At 44.8% G+C, this 20,199-nt stretch overlaps 1 protein-coding gene across 2 annotated transcripts in view; it reads right to left on the bottom strand.

The window, feature by feature from the left end:
- LOC128697881 (FERM domain-containing protein 4A) overlaps positions 1–20,199 on the bottom strand; it is a 313,848-nt gene that overhangs the window by 94,526 nt on the left and 199,123 nt on the right. For both annotated transcript variants that reach the window (XM_070090149.1, XM_070090150.1), the window contains one exon: positions 9,807–9,967. In XM_070090149.1, the coding sequence (XP_069946250.1) occupies positions 9,807–9,967 (161 nt within the window). The remainder of the gene's footprint in view (positions 1–9,806; positions 9,968–20,199) is intronic.

Raw genomic sequence — 20,199 nt, 5'->3', positions numbered from 1 at the left:
AACAGACACAGAAGCAGATAGGGAATATACAGTAGCGTGGAAGTCACTCACAATGTAAGGGTGGAAGGGGTAATACAGACCTGCCTAACAGTATTGCCAAGACGAGCTACTAAAGATTCTAAACAACGGCATATATTTAAATCCTCTTCCTCGAGAATAAGTTTGGCATCAGTGAAACCTGAAAGAGAATACCTGAAGGACGTTTCTGGTGGGCCCACGCCCCGGCGGCCCGTCACCAGACAACGCCTCTTAGTGGATCAAGACCTGATTAACCAGGCAATTACCGCTGGCCGCACGCAGTGCAACGTACGAACTATTATTATAATCAAAAAGAAGCGCTAAGCCACAAGTGCTATACAGCGCTGCAGGGTAGGGAAGGAAGCAAGGGAATTGGATGGCAGGAGGGAGGGGGGATGATCAGCAGGTTACAGAAAACAGCGGGGCAGGGGATAGTACGGGGGTAGAGGGTAGCAAGAGATACAAGTAGAAAGGGCTGAAAGTATCAGAATTTGTGAAGTAAGTCAGTCGTTGTCAAAAAGTCAATAAGAGAGTCCGGATGAAAGGTGGGTCCATCAGCGAGAAGGGAAGGTAAAGAGAGAGCAGCGGGGCGAAGACGACGACAGAGGTAAATTCTGCGTGCTCGTTGATAAAGTGGGCAGTCCAACAGAATGTGGCTGACTGATAATGGAGCTTGGCAATTCTCACAGAGAGGAGCAAGTCGCCTCTCCATGAGATATCCATGAGTAAGACGAGTATGGCCAATGCGAAGACGGGAGAGAGTAGTCTCCCAACCTCGACACTGGTGATAAGAAGACGGCCAGTAACCTATACTCGGTTTAATAGACTGAAGTTTGTTGCCGAGCATAGTAGACCAACGTTGTTGCCAACGGGTGTGAAGGTGGGAAGATATTACAGCAAAATAGTCCGTACATGGAATACCTCTATAAGAAACTGGTAGGTCATGTACTGCTGACCGCGCAGCAGTGTCTGCCTGTTCATTGCACTGTACGTCAACATGACCAGGGACCCAACAAAAAACAATATCTTTATGCTTAGTAAAGATGCGGCGTAGCCAAAGTTGGATACGGAGGACTAAGGGGTGAGGTGTATCAAATTTTTGTATAGCCTGTAAAGCACTAAGGGAGTCTGAGACAACCACAAATGATGACACAGGCATAGATGCAATACGGATAAGTGCTGTAAGGATGGCATATAATTCAGCAGTAAAAATACTAGCTGAAGATAGTAAATGCCCTTGTACGACGCTGTCCGGAAACACTGCTGCGAATCCTACGCCGTCAGAAGACTTAGAGCCATCTGTGTACACAGCAATGGCATGAGAATGAGAGTGAAAGTGGTCAAGAAAAAGAGAGCGGGAAGCGACCGTAGACAGTTGGGCTTTCGAGCAAGGGAGGGAGAAAGAACAGACTCGAACAGCTGGAACTTCCCAGGGGGGTAGGGAAAAGTGAGATGCTACATGTACATAGAAAGGTGGTAGTTGAAGAGAAGACAAGAGCGAATGAAGGCGAAGAGAGAAGGGACGGAGTAAGCAGGGGCGGCGAACAAATAAAGAATGTCTACTAATATCAGTGACCATTCTATAAATGGAAGGATTGCGGAGATCATGAGAGCGTACATAGTAGCGCAGGCAATGGGCATCACGGCGATCGGATAAGGATGGAACGTTCGCTTCTGCATAGAGGCTTTCGACAGGGGAAGAGCGAAAAGCACCAAGGCATAAACGTAATCCTTGGTGATGAATGGGGTTAAGGCTAGAGAGAGTAGCAGGAGATGCCGCTGAATAGATCTGGTCACCATAATCAAGTTTCGATAAAATAAGGGTGGAATGTAGGTGAAGGAGGGTTCGACGATCAGCTCCCCACGAAAGATGAGCAAGGGTTTTAAGAAGGTTCAGCCGGCTGTGACAAGTTGCCTTCAGAGAGGTAATGTGAGGTTTCCAGGATAACCTACGATCAAAGAGGAGGCCCAGAAACTTGACTGTATCACGTTCAGGGATACGTGAGCCATAGAGGTACAAAGGATGATCAGAGATGACAGAGCGTCTAGTGAAAGTGATTTGGTGGGTTTTAGTGCTGGAAAATTTAAACCCATGTGTGGTGGCCCAATTGGAAACACGGTCGACTGCATGCTGGAGAGAAACTGTAAGGAGGTGACAGTCAGCGCCTGCACAGGCAATAGCGAAGTCATCAACATAGAGTGATGACCAAATATTTGATGGAAGACTAGAGGCCAAATCATTAATAGCAAGGAGAAAAAGTGTTGTGCTCAGAACACATCCCTGGGGGACACCTTCAGCTTGGACAAAGTCCGGGGAGAGCACATTATTAACCCGAACACGGAAATGCCTGTCAGTTAAAAAGTTCTTAAGGAAGGATGGTAGATTGCCTCGAAGGCCTAAGGAGTGGGCTTGGGCTAAAATATTATACCTCCAAGTTGTGTCATATGCCTTCTCAAGGTCAAAAAATATGGCAATAACTGAGTGGTTATTCGCAAAGGCATTACGAACATACGTATCCAAGCGCAGTAAGGGGTCTATGGTAGAACGTCCCTTACGAAAGTCATATTGACGAGTGGAGAGACTGTTGTGTGTCTCTAAATACCACACTAAACGTCTATTTACTAGACGTTCCATTACTTTGCAAACTGCACTGGTAAGAGCAATGGGACGATAGTGGGAGGTTTCATGTCCCGTAGTGCCTGGTTTGCGGAAAGGGAGAACAATGGCGGATTTTCACGGCTGTGGAAGAACTCCTTGTGACCAAATAAGATTGTAAAGGCGTAATAGGACTGCAAGGGCTGACTGATGTAAATGTTGTAGCATACGAATATGAATGTCGTCGGGCCCAGCTGCCGATGATCGACAAGCTGAGAGTGTTGCCTCCAGTTCTTGAAGTGTAAAAGGCACATTATACTGTTCTTCTCTGAGAGAAGAAAAGTCCAAGGGTGCTAACTCTCTGGCAGACTTTGAGGAAAGAAATGAGGGGCATAGATGGAGTCCCTGAGAAATACGGACCAGATGATTGCCAATTTCATTGGCAACATCTAGTGGGTTTGCTATATCAACACCGGCAACCCGCAGAACAGGAGCCGGGTCAGGAGAATATTTACCACTCAGTTTTCGTACTTTTTTCCAGACTGCACTCATAGAGGAAACAGAGGTGATGGTGGAGACATAATCTCGCCAGCAAGTGCGTTTAGCGTCACGGATGACACGGCGAGCGATCGCACGCTTCTGTTTAAAATCAAGGAGTCGCTCTGTGGTTCTATTGTACCGGTACCTGCCCCATGCAGCGCGTTTCAAACGTACTGCACGAGCACAAGCAGGAGACCACCAAGGCACGCATTTCTGAGAATGCCTGCCCGAAGTTTGGGGTATAGAATGAGAAGCTGCGGTGAAAACGGAGGACGAGAAGAGGTGTAAAAGCTCATCGATGGAGGACGAAGAAGGAACCTCTTTAAAAACAGTCAGGTGTGAGTAAAGGTTCCAATTTGCCCGATTAAATTGCCAGCGTGGGGTGCGAAGAGGTGGCGAATATGAAGGGGAAGTAAGAATGATTGGGAAATGATCACTGTCATGTAAGTCCGGGAGAACAGACCAAGTAAAGTCTAATGCGGCGGAGGAAGAACAAACTGAGAGATCGATGCAAGAGAGAGTATGAGTCCGAGGATCAAAATGGGTGTGAGTACCTGTATTTAAAACATGGAGGGGGTGGGTGGCAAGAAAAGCCTCTAACTGAATTCCACGGGAATCACAGTGAGACCCTCCCCAGAGGAAATGGTGGGCATTAAAATCACCAAGTAACAGAATCGGTGGCGGTAATGACGAAACAAGGAAGGCAAAATCCGGAATAGATAATGCCCGAGAAGGAGAGAGATATAAAGAACAGAGCGTATACCACCTATGTAAGTGGATACGGGCTGCTGTGTAATGCAGCGAAGTATGAACAAATAGCTGATGGTACGGAATATCAGTGCGGAGAAGAAGGGCACTTTCATTAAAGGTCCCATCAGGAAAAGGATCTGAAGAATACAATAAATTATAGCCTGAGATGTGAGAAATAACAGCAGAGTGTAATTTTGGTTCCTGTAAGCAAACACCAACAGGGGCAAACTGGGAGAGTAACATCTGAAGCTCACCCCGATTACCCCTGAGGCCGCGTATATTCCACTGTAAAAAGGCCATGATTGGCAATGATAAGGATACTTGAAATCCGCAGGTAAGGGTTCCTACGGACTAGAAGGGTTAGAAAAGTCCACATGCGGAGGCAGTGGAAAATGTTCAAGCAGCGAAGGAACGGTGCGCTGTGAAGAAAGGAGTTGCGCAGATGGAGCAGAGGAGAGAGGAAGAGCGGAAGGTGGATCAGTGTCCATTGATGGTTTGGTCTCTGCAATATATTCAGAGATTGCTTCAAGTGTTTCGGAATTCAGAGATGTCGTATGGGAGACAATATTGGGAATGGTAGGGGGAGGATGAGTAAAGATTGGAACTGTATTGGACTGTACCAAGGTAGGGGGGGGCGAAAGGGTGGAGGGAACTGGAGAAGTGTGGCAGGGGACAGAAGAGACAGGAACCTGGGAGGTGGCAGAAGAGGAAGAAACTTGGGAGGGAACAGGGGAGGAAGGTACATTACGAGGAGGAGGGTGAACCTCTGCACTTGTAACTGAGCCAGTGAGAAGGGAAGAACTAGGGACAGAGACAGGGAGGGTAAAATGAGGAGGTGGAAGATGGGTAGGAGGTGTTACCGGACCTTTTTTTGACTTTTGAGAAGTAGAGGGACGATTGGGAAGAGGTGTCGTACGAGGTCTCGTCGATACTGAGGCTTGTAAGAGAGAACTCGAAGAAGCGAGATTAGACTGAGGCGTTGAAGTAGGGACGTCTGAGCCGAGGACAGCAAAAGGATTAGATACAGGAGTGATTATGGGAGAGGTAACCACAGAGGTGGGTGTAGAAGATGGGATACCAGAAGTGGGGGGACGTTTTGAAACACGGGAATAAGAAACACGTGGGAGTCTCCCTTGGAGGCGGAGATGAGAAACTGCCATGGCATAAGGGAGACCTTCTGTCTCTTTGAGGTAACGGATTTCCCGCTCGTTTAAATAGACCTGACAACGGCGAGAGTACGAAGGGTGAGCCTCATGACAGTTAAGGCAAGAGGGAGATCGATTGCAAGACGTATTAGAATGGTCATCGGCACCACAGACTGGGCATTCGGCGATAGATCTGCAATATTTCGCTGGATGGCCAAATCGCCAGCAATTTCTACACTGTTGTGGTGTAGGGATCACCTTTCGAACTTGTAACCGATGTCCTGCTATATAAACGGAGGATGGGAGTTCTAGGCTGTCAAAAGTTAAACGAGCCACATTGCTAGGGTATCGTCTCCGCCCACGGGCAGGAAGAACGTAAGTGTCTACCTTGAGGATTGGGAGATCTTGGAGTTCCAGCTGTTCTAGAATGTCGGTGCCACATGTCTGGAAATTTTGTTGAACTATGGTATGGGGCAGAATAACGGTACCACTACAAGAATTGAGGGAATGATGTTTTTCAAGGGTGACAGGAACAGTATCTATATGGGAAAGACGAGAGAGCTCACGAGCCTGGGTAGCATTCTGTACGGTAATGATGCGCGTACCGCTCTTAAGAGCATGAAAAGAAATATCTTTACCAACATGGCGTAGGAGTGCCTTGCCAATACTATGGTCAGAAAGATAGGCAGTAGAGGAAGTTGGTCGTAAAGTGAAGAATTTAGTCCACTGTTCAGTCTGAAACTGAGCGTGGAAAGGTAGTGAAGGACGTGTCGATCGTTTCTGAGAAGAACGAGAAGGTGAAGGTGGAGAAGTATCATCAGCAGGTAATTGTCGTTGACGTTTAGGCGTGGGACCAGAGTTGGTCCGACGTGGAACGGGTCGGCGATTTGAAAATTGCCGCACCGTAGAGGGAGAGGCCGGAAGCATAGTCAGAGGAGAGCGAAGGTCTGATAAATCGAAGGAGTCAGTCGAGGCCTCAGTACCTGAAGCAGGTGAGGAAACAGCACCGGCAATAGGTACAGAGGCATGAGGAATGTCTGAAGAGTGGTCCAAAGACGAGGCGGGGTCAGAACGGGGTGCGGTATCAAGAAGGGGCCCGGGGGTACCAGGTTCATGGACTAGGGCTGCCATGGTTAGGTTACTTCTTTCTTTTTGTTTTTAAGAAAAAAAAAAGAAAGAAAAGAAAATAAAAATAAAAAAAAAGAAAAAAAAGGGGGGACCGGGGAGGGATAGTTCCTAGGAGGGATGAAAGGGCCAGAAATCTCCCTCCGCGCCCAAGAGGACTCGACACCGCTAGTAGCGCAGATGCAGCATGGAACCCGTGCCATACCCTACCCTTCATGCCAGTAAACCAGCAATCTGGGATAGCAACCTCACATCTGCCGAGCTACCTCGGTGGACAAAAGAGAGGGCGGCCGGATATCCGCCACAAAGCATACCTCCTTCAGCCACCACCCCCGGAATCCGAAAGGTGGCTTCCAGAGCTACACCCGTCGCCCAAAAGACACCCAAAGCTACTCCGGGATACCGGAGAGGGATCGGGACATCCCTAGGCAATCCAGATTCCACGGCAAACTACGCCACCGCCAAGAAACCTCAACGGAATGGGATGGACCCCGGTGTCCTTTCTCCTACCCAGGAACTAGCGCGCCTGTGGGAGAAATCCCAAAGGACAAAAAGAGGAAGGGCAAAAGGGAGGAGTGGGGAGGAGGAGGAGGAAAGGAAAAAGGGGAGGATGGGGAGGATGGGATAGGGGAGGGGAGATTGGGGGGTAATTAGGTTCGGTCTGAGGAAGAAGACCGATAGGTCTAATTCCTCAGACCAAGAGCCTCTTCACCACGCCAAGGAGCCCCCCTTGAAGAGGAACGTACGAACTAGATCCCTGGTGGTCAGGCACTGACTTGGGTTGGTAAGCTAAGGACACTTATTAAACGAATTGTACACAAGTGTACGATTTTCCCGAGTTTGTAGATATTACAATACCATTTATAAAGAGTCTGGCAATAAACCACTTCACAAAATGGTCTTACCTATTTATGAGATGACTAACACGTCCAACACTTGGGTATTTTTATTGCCATCTACTTGTTGATATTGTATACCATTAATGTATAACACATTCACTGTTAACAATACCAGTGCGGCAGATGAATTTAATTAGTGCATCAGTCACATGTCAGGTGACGTCACTGACCAATATGTGCACCCCGCCTACATTATAATTGAACTCCACGCTATATTATTATTATTATAATCAAGGGGGAAGCGCTAAACCTGGAGGATTATACAGCGCCTGGGGGGGGGGATGTGGAAGGCATTCAGGCTTAATTCGGGGAACTGGAGCACAGATCCAATTCCCTAAATCAAGAGCCCCTCACCAACATCAAGGAACCTTCCTTGAGGGGAACTCCACGCTATAGATTTCCTTGCATTTATGCCTCTGTATTGGATTGATGAAGGCCCTCGTGAGCGAAACGTTTCTATAACAAAGTTACTTCATGTGTAAGTGTCTTTTACACATCTGCTCATATTATACCTTGTTTGTAATAGGCTTTTATTAGTAGGCTTGGTTGATCTGACACTGGGAGGAGATAGTAATGCACGCTGTTGAAGACGTATCTTTACATTTCTTTTGACAATATTTCTGTAAAGTAAAAGGACACAAGTGCAACTAATGTGACATTTTTATTGTGGCAACGTTTCGCTCTCTAGGAGCTTTGTGAAGCACTTGTGTCCTTTTACTTTACATATTGTCGGTAATTCTACTAACATTACGACAATATTTCTGATATTTGCTCGTAACATGTTGAAGAGCGTTATTGTACATCTATGGCGCCGCTGCTTTCCAGTGAATTTATTATACACTTCCTCTCATATTTCTCACTCTAGTACGTTGTTATGGAAGTGTGTAGATACAGGAGTTAACCCTCAAGCATCTCTGGGTATATATTATCAGGTATCTCATCGCTGGCGTTCCCAGTAATTTAAATGTTTTGTCTAGACGGGAAGTAAACGATATCTGTACATTTCCCAGCTGTGATATCTCTCCTGCTTTGAAGGAAGCTGTAAGCACAGAATAATATTGTAAAGGTGAAACCACAAGTCATTTCAATATTACCAAACTGAGATTTCTTTTGCTTTGAACACTCATTATCCACCCTATTTTTTTTTATTTCATAGTGCCATTTTGAAGGGTAGTTTATTAAGTTTATTTAAGTTTATATGAGACACCAAGTGTTGACCATTCAAAACAGGCACTGGCTGAAACTCGACTGTCCGTCCACTAACATTATTATTATAATCAAGGGGGAAGCGCTAAACCCGGAGGATTATACAGCCCGTCCACTAACAATGTAACATCTACGGCGTTACTTTCGTAGTCCAGCCCGTTCTCTCAACTACAGACATCACAACACTGTTGCAAAAAACAGTCAAATGGGTGACTGTTGTTACACTCCAAGTATTGTAACAACTATTTCCTTCTTTTTAGAGCATAACAATTTTGGTCAGAGAGGTTAGGGTAATAATAATGATCCTCCGGAATGCCTAATTTTAATTAAGTATATTCATAATATAACAAAAGCCAGTTATAATATACGAATTATCGTATATAAGTTAAGAATACATGTTTCTTCTATAGTATCCAACATATACATAAGGCTTTCAAAACAGACAATTAGGAGGAGATCCTAGATATAACATATATATAAATGGAGATTACTTTAATGTATAAAGTCTTGTTTCCCAATTGGAAGCAGTCAGAATAAAACAGAATATGTCCAGGCCGGCTAATAAACCTTGGGCAGTTACCAGAGACGAGCAGGAGTGTTCTCGTTGGCTGCTACTTCTTCACTGCTCGTCCCTCAACCTTGAGCATACAGGTAAAGTGGGTCACGTGACGTGACTCGCCAACACTCAGTAGAGTAGTTGAACATAAAGGGGGGGGGGGAAAGGGGGGGTATAACCATCGAACATCACGGCTAACTATACACCGGCACACCGGGCGGCAGGCAGGTTACTATACCTCCAATTAAACTTATCATGGCCATGTTACATAAATTATAATAATTGTTAATAAGAATTAGTCTTAATAATACAAGGACGTTCATTTCCAATTTAGCTATTAAAGGAAATAACCGCAATGTAATATTAAAGGAAGGTTAACCATAGGGGCATGACACTGTTGAAGGTTCCTTAAACTGTCAGCATAGTTGCTGATCCCCTGTATATGTATATGTTATCTATCATAGTTAGTACCATCCATATGTTTTACATAGTTGACCCCTTGCTAGGCTCAGTGACTAGCATGTGTGCCATCACGTGATGCCGCATGTGAGCGCTGCGCTCCCGGCCTCGTCCTTACTCCACGCTTAGGTCTACGAACAGGCAACACAGGCTGTCTGGACTCCTCTTTCACACTCTGCTAAGTGTTACCATCCAACAAGTGTGTTTAACTCCAACCATCACATCTCCACGAACCCTCCCAACAAAACAGTTGAAATATGACCAGTTTTCTGTTCATGCCACATTTCATTTTTTATCGGCTTTTATTTATACTTATAGTTTTCTCTTTGTGGGATGTTATAATATATAATCTTTATGCACATAGAACAAGCTAACCTGCTCTAACCTAACTTAGAAATGTGTTGTAAACCATATGTAAAGTCACTTGTGGCTAAAGGGTCTTACCATATGTACTAGTAAATACCATCCAACATTATTATAATTATTATTATTATTTTAGAGAAGGTACTCACGTGGAGTCGAGGAGGGCGAGTGAGAAGTACTGACTCTCCTTGAGGATGAAGTGAGATGCGACCATAGCTAGGAGCTCGTGGGTCAACAAGCGAGGTCCAACGTTCAACTGTAGTCGACGATCGTCCAGTAACACTACCTCCACCCGCACCCCAAGGCTCATCTGTGGGGTAACACACATTATGTTTAGTTACTAGTGGTAAACATTACCCCAGGCTCATCTGCGGAGGTAACAAACATTATGTTTAGTCGTAAACATAGAGGAAATACACCGCTAATGTCTTGGAAGTCAAAGGACAGGGCCCCAACACCGTGTTAGCTATAATAATAATAATAATAATAATAATAATAATAATAATAATTTTATTTCTACACGTACATGTACAAGGTATACAGTCCTAGCTGACATCAGTGATATACTACTACACAGAAAGCCGTTTGTTATGCAGAGCATTTCGGGCAAATTAGGTCAGATTTGTCCCAGGATGCGACCCACACTAGTCGACTAACTCCCAGGTACTCATTTTACTATGGGAATATAGACAACCGGTGTAAAGAAACACGCCCAATGTTTCTACCCTCGCCTGGAATCGTACCCGGACCCCTCGCCGTGTGAGCTTTAGCCTCCAGGTCAGGGGTGCAAGAGTAATGAAGTGTTTACAAGAGTAATGACATGAGGCAGTAACTGGTGCCTTCAGAGGTATTGCATCCAGCAGCTCACTTTCCCCCTCCCTCAGGCTCACTCTCGGACACAAACAGCTGCAGGTAATAGTTCACACAAACATAACACTTACACTTCTTACTGTTTTCAATGATAAATGAACATGCAACTATAAACTCAAATGGAAGACAAATGAACACTATGACTGGTCTTAAATCGGTTCTTAAACAAGTGGAAAAAGTAAAGGTTAAGTTTGCACCTACATCTCACTCAAGTAAAAAACAAATAAAGACAATTATTACACGCCTATTAACTCTCCTTCAATTAACTAATTCAGACAATACAACATTTCACCAAACCATTAATTACTAAAGCCAGAATAAACAGAGCATTAGAATCTTGTCCGCTTCAAATACCTATTTATTATTATTATTATTAAAGATTAGCCGGTACTTCAAATGCTATATTTATGTTGTTTTAATCTTAGCTCAAGACTTTTACCAGTTTGACCGTAATAAACTTTATCACATATTTTACAAGAAATTTTGTAAACACAGCCGTCAACATTTCTGGTGGATGTTTTTATCCAAAGTTTTTTTTTTTTTACTGTATCAAAATTTTTAAATATAACTTTCATATTAAAATTCTTAAGAGAAAGCATATCAACCAAATTTTCATGGTAAGGAAGAACCAACATAATTTTAGTTGAATAAGCTTGGTTATCCCTTTTTGAACTGTAAAAAGTATTTCTAGCAATTTCAAAAGGTTTATCACTTAAGTGTTTTGGGTATTTTAGATCATTAGCTACTTTATAAATCTTCTGCAAAGACAGTGATTATGTATGAATGATGATGACAGTGTTGAATGATGATGAATTTTTTTTCTTTCTTTTTGGGTCACCCTGCCTCGGTGGGAAACGCCCGACGTGTTTATATATATATATATATATATATATATATATATATATATATATATATATATATATATATATATATATATATATATATATATGCAATAAGAACACAGTAAACAGGTGATTTCTGAATATGCAAAACAACCACTGTGAAAGAATAATATATATTCTCTCTGAGATGCTCCCAGCCTTCAGCAGTCCAAAACTCAAGGAATATGACTCTCTCCTTAAGACCATGCTAGAGAGTGTATTGAATCTTTCCCTTGAAGATGGACAGTGGTTGCAAGCCTCACTTCCGGTCAGGCTTGTGGGGCTAGGAGTATGCAGATCCTCCCAGATTGCTCTACCAGCTTTCCTATCCTCTTCCATAGCATCAAATGAGTTGATAAGACAAATTCTTCCTGATACCCTCAGTGACTCAGCAGGAATAGAAGACCCTAGCTATGCCAGTGCCATCACTGAATGGGAGACTCTTGCTGCTCCAGCACCAAACCCTAGTGCAGCACTGGCTCAGAGTCAAGCTGGGATGGCCCGATCGCTGAAAAGGTGCTTGCAAACATGCTCAGGGCTGCAACATCAGATAGGGAGACTGCCCGTCTCCAGGCTGTGAGAGCACCTCACTCCGGGGACTTCCTCCAAACAGTTCCCATATCGGCAATGGGAACGCGACTCGACCCCTAGACCCTCCGTATTGCAGTGGCTCTGTGCCTTGCTGCCCCAATTCACACAGAATATACGTGTATTTGCGGCGAAGCGCAAGCAGACCAATACAGTCTACATGGTCTTTACTGTTCCAAAACCAAGGGCTGGCATGCAACGACATCATTAAGAGAACCCTTGCTACAGCTGGATGCCCAGCCGAGAGCCCGTCCCGATCACTAGCAGCCAACAATACCCACAACACAGCAAACCGCCCCGACAGGATCACCATCTATCCTTGGAAGAATGGCAAGCTCTTAGCATGGGACTATACCTGTGTGTCCACACTGGCTGACACCTATATCCATCACAGTGTGGGGCGACAGGGAGGAGCTGCTGACCACAGGGAGGAGTACAAGATCAGCAAGTACAGAGACATAAGCCAACAGTATCAATTTGTCCCAGTGGGATCAGAGACCTTGGGATCATCGGGAAAAAATGCCACACGTTTCCTTAAAGAATTGGGTTCCAGACTCAACGACACCACCAGGGACCCAAGGGCAGCCACTTTCATGTTCCAGCGCCTCAGCGTAGCCATCCAGAGAGGAAATGCTTGCTGCATACTTGGCTCGCGTCTGGCCTCGGAGGAGCTGGAGGAAATTCATGATCTTTGATACATTGTGCCATTGTATTCATGTTTATGTTTTTCTGTAAATGTATTCTGTTTATTAATAAATGTTCACATAGAATATCAAATATAGGGGGTGGTAGGAGAAAAAAATATTCAAACAGCTCCGGGGAGAACCTTCGAGTTTTCCCTGAGGTACGTTTATTGTCTTCTCTGAGGATGAGGGTCCCCAGTCCAGCCATAGAGGTGGTACTTCCCTATATATTTAAATAATATATATATATATATATATATATATATATATATATATATATATATATATATATATATATATATATATATATATATATGTCGTGCCGAATAGGCAGAACTTGCGATCTTGGTTTAAATAGCAATGCTCATCTTGCCATATTGTGATGTAGTTCAGCTGGGCTTGTGAGGTCTCTGGGGAGACCTAATTTAACCAATTATATGGTCACACCTTGCCTTGGCAAACGTCTGTAGCCACGCCCACGTCTGAGGTCTTTTGTTCTTGACGGCTTCAGACCTAGGCGTCAGGTCGTACACGTGGTTGTGGAGGGTGCTTGGACCACCATAAAAGCCCAAGGAAGAGCATGATCAGGAGATTCGAGCGGAGCTGCTGCTGGGGTGCAGAGCTCCTGAGCAAAGACTTCGAGCGGAGCTGCTGCTGGGGTGCAGAGCTCCTGAGCAGAGATTCGTGCAGAGCTGCTGCTGGGGTGCAGAGCTCCTGAGCAGAGATTCGAGCAGAGCTCTGGCCTGTGAGCAGAGCTGAGCTGGAGAGTCTTGGGAGGAGAGACTGTTGGAGACATTGGGCAGAGTACTGGCTTGGAGCAGTACTCGTGCTGTGTAGGTCTTGGGACCTGTGGCTTAGTTCCTGTAGTGAACTGTCCTCTGTACTATATTGTAAGTTATATTCATTTTCGTCAAGTTGATTGTGTTCCCTGTCTCACTGCTTATGTGTACCACCCCATTTATCTAAACCCCAATGATGTACTCCTGTTCCCAAATATATTACTGTACAAGGACTTAATAATAAACTGTGTTTGAGTAGAATAGTAACATTCGCTGTCCCCGTTATTTATTCTTATTTCCATTTATTTATGTTTAGTTAAAGTAGTGAGAGGGTGAGTAGTGTGGGGTGGTGGGTAGAGTAATGAGAGGTGAAGTTGTAGTCACCAGTGACCTCACATTACCTACCTACCTCCGCACTGCCTCGCCTGTCCCCTACCTACTGACTCCCTCTGCTTACCCCCATATTCCCCGATTATTCCCCTAATCATTACCCCCCTACATGACAATATAGGACAAGTGAAAATTTGTGTATGCAATAATTTCGCCAAAATCATTCTGAACCTAACGAAAAAAATATATTTCACTATGTTTGTTTAGTATTAAATTATTGTAAACATATCTAAAATATATTTAGTTGGGTTAGGCTATAATAAATTGTTCTTGTTATAATAAGGTTAGGTAAGTTTTCTAGTATTCTTTTGTTACAAAATTTAAATTTTTTACACCAACATTAATGAAAAAAATATATCTTTAAACGTATAAGAGACATTTTTAGAAAGGATTTAATTTTAAATGAGTTCTTGCTAATTGACCAGTTTTACATATTCGGCACGACATATATATATATATATATAATATATATATATATATATATATATATATATATATATATATATATATATATATATATATATATATATATATATATGCATATATATGGACTTCAGGGAAAACTCTTGGTTCTCCCAGGAGCTGTTTGAATATTTTCTTTTCCCCCATCCCCGTAAATTCCATGTGAACTTTATTTAAAGAGAAAATACATTGACAAAAATACAATGGGGAATAGAACATAAATAACGTCTCAGAGCCTACATCTCAAATACGTCGTTCAGTTCTCCGGCGGTGGGCCGCGTGCCCAGAATGCTGCAGGCATTTCCCCTCAGGATCGCAACACTGAGTCTCTGAAAGAGGAAGCTGGCCACTCTGTGATCCTTAGCTTCTGTGACGAGCTTTTCACCCAGCTCTTTGAGGAACTTTAGAGCACACTTGCCCCATGCTCCAAGAGTCTCTGTCCTTACTGGGATGAAGTTATAGCAAGGGGGCAGGCCTTTATATATATATATATATATATATATATATATATATATATATATATATATATATATATATATATATATATATATATATATATATATATATTTTGGGAGATGTTAAGTGAATGTATAGGAGCCTTTGAACCAAGTGAGAGAGTCATTGTGGTAGGGGACCTGAATGCTAAAGTAGGAGAAACTTTTAGAGAGGGTGTGGTAGGTAAGTTTGGGGTGCCAGGTGTAAATGATAATGGGAGCCCTTTGATTGAACTTTGTATAGAAAGGGGTTTAGTTATAGGTAATACATATTTTAAGAAAAAGAGGATAAATAAGTATACACGATATGATGTAGGGCGAAATGACAGTAGTTTGTTGGATTATGTATTGGTAGATAGAAGACTATTGAGTAGACTCCAGGATGTACATGTTTATAGAGGGGCCACAGATATATCAGATCACTTTCTAGTTGTAGCTACACTGAGAGTAAAAGGTAGATGGGATACAAGGAGAATAGAAGCATCAGGGAAGAGAGAGGTGAAGGTTTATAAACTAAAAGAGGAGCCACATTCGTCTCTCGACCTCCGGGGAGAGAGGACGCACGCCTAGTAGCTACACCTGCCCTCTGGTGGTGACCTTTAGCAACTAGAAGACAAAATGGCGTACCGAGTGGGACAGAGGATTAACACTGTTTGTATACAGCTGATACGTGGCACACTTACTGGAACTACGATGCATACATTGCTGCCTGCTATCATCAGGGACGCCTATGGTGTCCCCAACGAGGAAGTTTATGGTGTTGCCTTAAATGGGATGAACAGAGTTTTCCTGAAACTGAATCATACCGGCGTCTACGACAGACTTGTTGACGAGTACCAGGAGAGGAAGGTGACAGTGAACTCGGCAGTGGAGGTTGTTCTGCATGACGTATCCAGGTACTACACATGGGTGAAGGTGAGAAATGTCCCTTTCGAGGCGACGGCGTGTAGTATACAGGAGGTATTCCATAACTACGGAAAAGTCCATTCGGCAACGATGGGAGTATGGACAGAGGGGCCATATAAGGGAAGACCTGAGGGTTCTTATACCCTCAAAATGATGTTGGCTAGGCCCATACCGTCCTATGTCATGCTGGTGGAGTCCAGGACGCAAGTCTTTGTACACTATGCCGGCCAGAGAAAGACCTGTCGTCTCTGTAGCTCATATGAACATATGGCAGCACAGTGTCCTAGAAAGCAGCCTACCAGGGCTCCTGGTACGTTGGCAGTGGAGCAGAGACCATGTGAGTTGATGCCTGAGTTGCGAGAGGTGGAAGCAGTGACGAGTGGTAGATGGAGCGAAGAAGTAGAACGGGAAGTATCGACGGTCGGTACCTGTGTTACCCTCCCGGAGGTGACAGGGGAGGGGCCCCCATCGCCTGAGGGACAGGTGGACGTGGAAGAGTCTACCCAGGAGAAGCTGCTGGAAGCGGTTCTGCAGGAGTTTTTCGAAGAGAAGGTGGCCGGGGAGGATGGTCCTGAGAAGTCAAGTGAGATGCAGCTGATGGTTGAGCAGCAGGGACAGGTGAAGGGTCCGAGGAATGACAGAGAGGACATGGAAGTGGTGGTGGAAGTCCATCAGGAGGACGTGCAGGATGTAGATTTGTGTGTGAGTGAGAGCTCACGAAAAAGAACTGCGGGTGCTTTTGACCTAGATGAGGTTTTAACACCTGGGCAGAGACCCGGGAAGAAGTCATGGGTAGTGGTAGGGGAAAAGGCAAGCAGGGGAGGGGGTGTACCGGGGAAGATCAGTGGGGGGGCAAGGAGGGGCTGGTGGACAGGTTAGAAAAAAGGATAAAAATGGTACAGGTACTGAGAAAGGTGAAGTGAGTAAGATACAGCGGCATAGGGGTAAACCCCCTCTTCTGGCAAATTCAAGTGTGTCACAATAAATGTCAATGGGCTTAAATCTGAGGTAAAAAGGGTTTGGTTAGAGTGGTTTTTACGAAGGTTTGATGTGGATGTATGTTTTTTGCAGGAGCATAACCATAGGTTAGGGAGTGAATTGAGTTTGAGGGGTTATAAAATGTTTGTCAGTAATGCTTTGCAATTAAAAGGAGGGGTAGCAGTAGCTGTAAAGGAGACCAGCCCATTGCGTGTCATGGGTTGGGAGGAGGGGGGAGGGGGGAGGGTTGTAAGGGTAGATGGGCACTGGGGGGTGGGGAGAGTATGTTTCATTGGTGTATATATGCCGGCATGTAACAATGTTAGAGTCAAAGTTGATTTTGTACGTGATGTTTTGATGTATTATTTGCGAGGTTTACCTTCTATAACTGTACTTGGAGGTGACTGGAACTGTGTGATTAGGTATGGTGATGTGACGCCGAGGGGGGCAGGATGTGTTTTAGGTGCGCTAAGGGATGTGTTAAGGGATGTGGGAGTTGTAGATGTGGTGGGTAGGGGGGAGTATGGGGTGGAGCACACGTTCATTCGTGGGAATTATGGGGCGAGGTTAGATAGGATATATGTGATGCAGGGGATTGGTGTGGAGAGAGTGAGGGCTTTTGATGTCGGTTTTTCGGATCACAGGGCGGTGATAGCTGATCTGCGGGTGGATGGTATAGTACGCATATATGCTGGGTATTGGAAATTGAATGTGAGGCTTCTGCAGGAGAGGGATGAAGGCTCATCCTTTGAGGAATGGTGGAGACATTGCTGGGAGGGTAGGGATGGTGGGATGGATTTGCTTGACTGGTGGGAGATGCGGGCAAAGACAGCAATAGCAGAGTTTTTTAGGATACGTGGAAAGGAACAGGCAAGGTGGAGATATGGTTTGCAAAACTACCTGGAGGGACAGCTAAATGCTGTTTACGACGGGGGGGGAAGGGAAGATGTGCGAGGTGAGGTGGATGGTTTAAGGAGTAGGATTGAAGGATTGCATAATGAAAGGTTTAATGCGATTAGAGTTAGGGCAGGATTAGAGGAGGTGTTAAAGGGTGATCGACCATCAGGTTATGTCCTGAGAAAATTTAGGGAAAGGCAGATGGTGACTACCATAGCGCATCTAGTGGTCGCTGATGGGGGGGGAGGATATGTGGTGGGTCAAGGTCTTACTGATACAGATGATATTAGTGGTTATGCTGATTATTGGTTTAGGGAGAAATGGAGGAGGAACAAGGAAGTTGTCAGTGAGGAGGTATTTGGGGTTATGCAGAATACTATTGTATTGGGACAAGAGGAACGGGAAATGCTGGAGGGTAGTATTAGTGAGGAGGAGGTGGGGGAGGCGGTTTACGGGATGAGTCAGGGTAAGACGCCGGGCATTGATGGAATATCGAATGATTTTTATAGAGTTTATTGGGAATGCATTAGGTATGGGTTAGTGGAAGTCTTGAATCATATGTGGAGCAGTGGGAGGATGGGGAAGACCCAGAAAACAGGGATCGTCGTGTTGGTGCCGAAGAAGAAGGATGGGAAAGTATTGAATGATTATAGAGCAATATCCTTAATGTGTGCAGATTATAAAATTTATGCTAAAATTCTGGGCAATAGACTGAAGAAGGTTCTAGGATCAGTGGTACATGGGGGACAGTTTGGCATTCCGGGAAGAAGTATGAGGGACGGGCATAGTCACATAAGGGATTTTATTGAGGACTGCACCGGAGGGGGAATACTTGGATTAGATTGGGCTAATGCGTATGATTGTGTGAATAGGGATTTCTTAAAAGTTTGTTTGGAACAGTTGGGTTTGGGGGAGAAGGTGGTGAGATGGGTGCAAACCTTGTATGAGGGAGCAGTTATTAGGGTACAGGTTAATGGTAAGTTGGGGGACCCAGTACTGATGGAGAGAGGTTTGAGGCAGGGCTGTCCACTCTCTCAGTTATTGTTTGCCTGCGTACAGAATCCATTTTATGGGCTGGTGGATGAGGTGATGAATGAACATGGGATTAGGGGGGGTGGGCGGGGGGGGATTGTGGGGTACGTAGATGATACTACTGTGTTGGTAAGGCATGAGGAAGATCTAAGGAAAGTTGGTGGAATCATTCAGATTTTTGGGGATGCCACGGGTATGAGAGTTAATTTAATGAAGTCGAGACTATTAGAGGTGGGGGATTGGGTGGGAGGGGGCTTGGGGGAGGGTTTGGGATGGTCAGTAGTGGACAGAATTAAGGTTTGTGGAATATGGTACATGGAGGAAGTGCAGGAGAGTAGGAAGATAAATTCGGAATTAGTTACGAGCAGGGTTTTGGGTAGGCTAGGTGGCTTAAGGGCTAGGGACGTAACATTACAGCAGAGAGTTTTAGTGGTCAACTCTCTGGTTTACAGTAAGGTGTGGGGAGTGGCTGAGGTGTTCCCTTTAAGAGCAGAGGATATTGCAGAAATCCAGAGGAAGGTTCTAAGGTATGTGTGGGGGTTTGGGAGGGCATGGTTGAGCAAGGACGTGGTGATGACGGAGGGGAGACGTGGGGGTCTTGGCCTGATGTCATTGGGTCATAGAGTAATGGCTTTATATATTAAACAAAGATATATCCGGACTGGGGGGAACAGGGGAGTCAGGGTAGGTAGGGTAATGGAGGATGCACGAAGATGGTGGTGTGGAAGGGATTTGCGGTATTGTGAGGATATGTTGAGGGTTTTATTACATGTTAAACAGGTGTCCACGTTAAAGGTCAAACGAATGGTGGGTGCCGTGGTAGGCAAGGGTGTCTTACAGGGACTTGCTGTATATCCAACATATGACTGGATAAGCATATGGAGGAAGTTTGGCTTGCTTAGAATAACAGCGAGGGTACGAGAGTTAGTATATCGTTTTCTGATGGGAATATTGGCCTCTAGGGATGTGTTATATAAAATGGGTCTTGTGAGAGAGGACTCATGCTTGCATTGTGGGGACATCGAAACGGCTTTTCATGCGGTATATTTTTGTCCCTCTTTGGAGGGGGTGAGGTTATGGATGTTGAGAGTTATCAAACTTTTGGGGGGGGGGCAATGGCCATTTCTACGGGCCTTAATGTTGGATGTAACTGGGGTGCCGGGTGATGTGGGTAGAGCCTTAATGTATGTTATGACGGATTATTTACATGTATCTTGGGGGATGAGGGAGGTTAGGGGAGAGTTGAGGATAAAAGCGTTAGCAGCGAGATTTTATAGAACTATGTGTAGGAATAGGCAAGTCTATGGTGGGAGGTGGGTAGTTAGTTTTTCGGAGGGTTACCGGAATCTCACTGTGGGGGGCCTTCTCCTCATGAACCCAGGGGGCGGGCAAAGGGTTGGTCTCCGACCGGGGGACACATGAGGGTGGGTTGGTTTAGGCTTCTTTGTAGTGTGGATGGTGGGAGGGTTATGAATAGAGTGGAAGGGAGATGAATGAGGATTTGGAATCTATGGTTATGTTCACTGCATACAGGATAACCTTAAAAACCATGATGACTAAACCTTGGGATCTCGGGTTTAGA

Source organism: Cherax quadricarinatus, chromosome 31 (assembly GCF_038502225.1).
Source record: "Cherax quadricarinatus isolate ZL_2023a chromosome 31, ASM3850222v1, whole genome shotgun sequence".
NCBI lineage: Eukaryota > Metazoa > Arthropoda > Malacostraca > Decapoda > Parastacidae > Cherax > Cherax quadricarinatus.
This window is presented reverse-complemented; position numbering and strand designations above follow the sequence as displayed.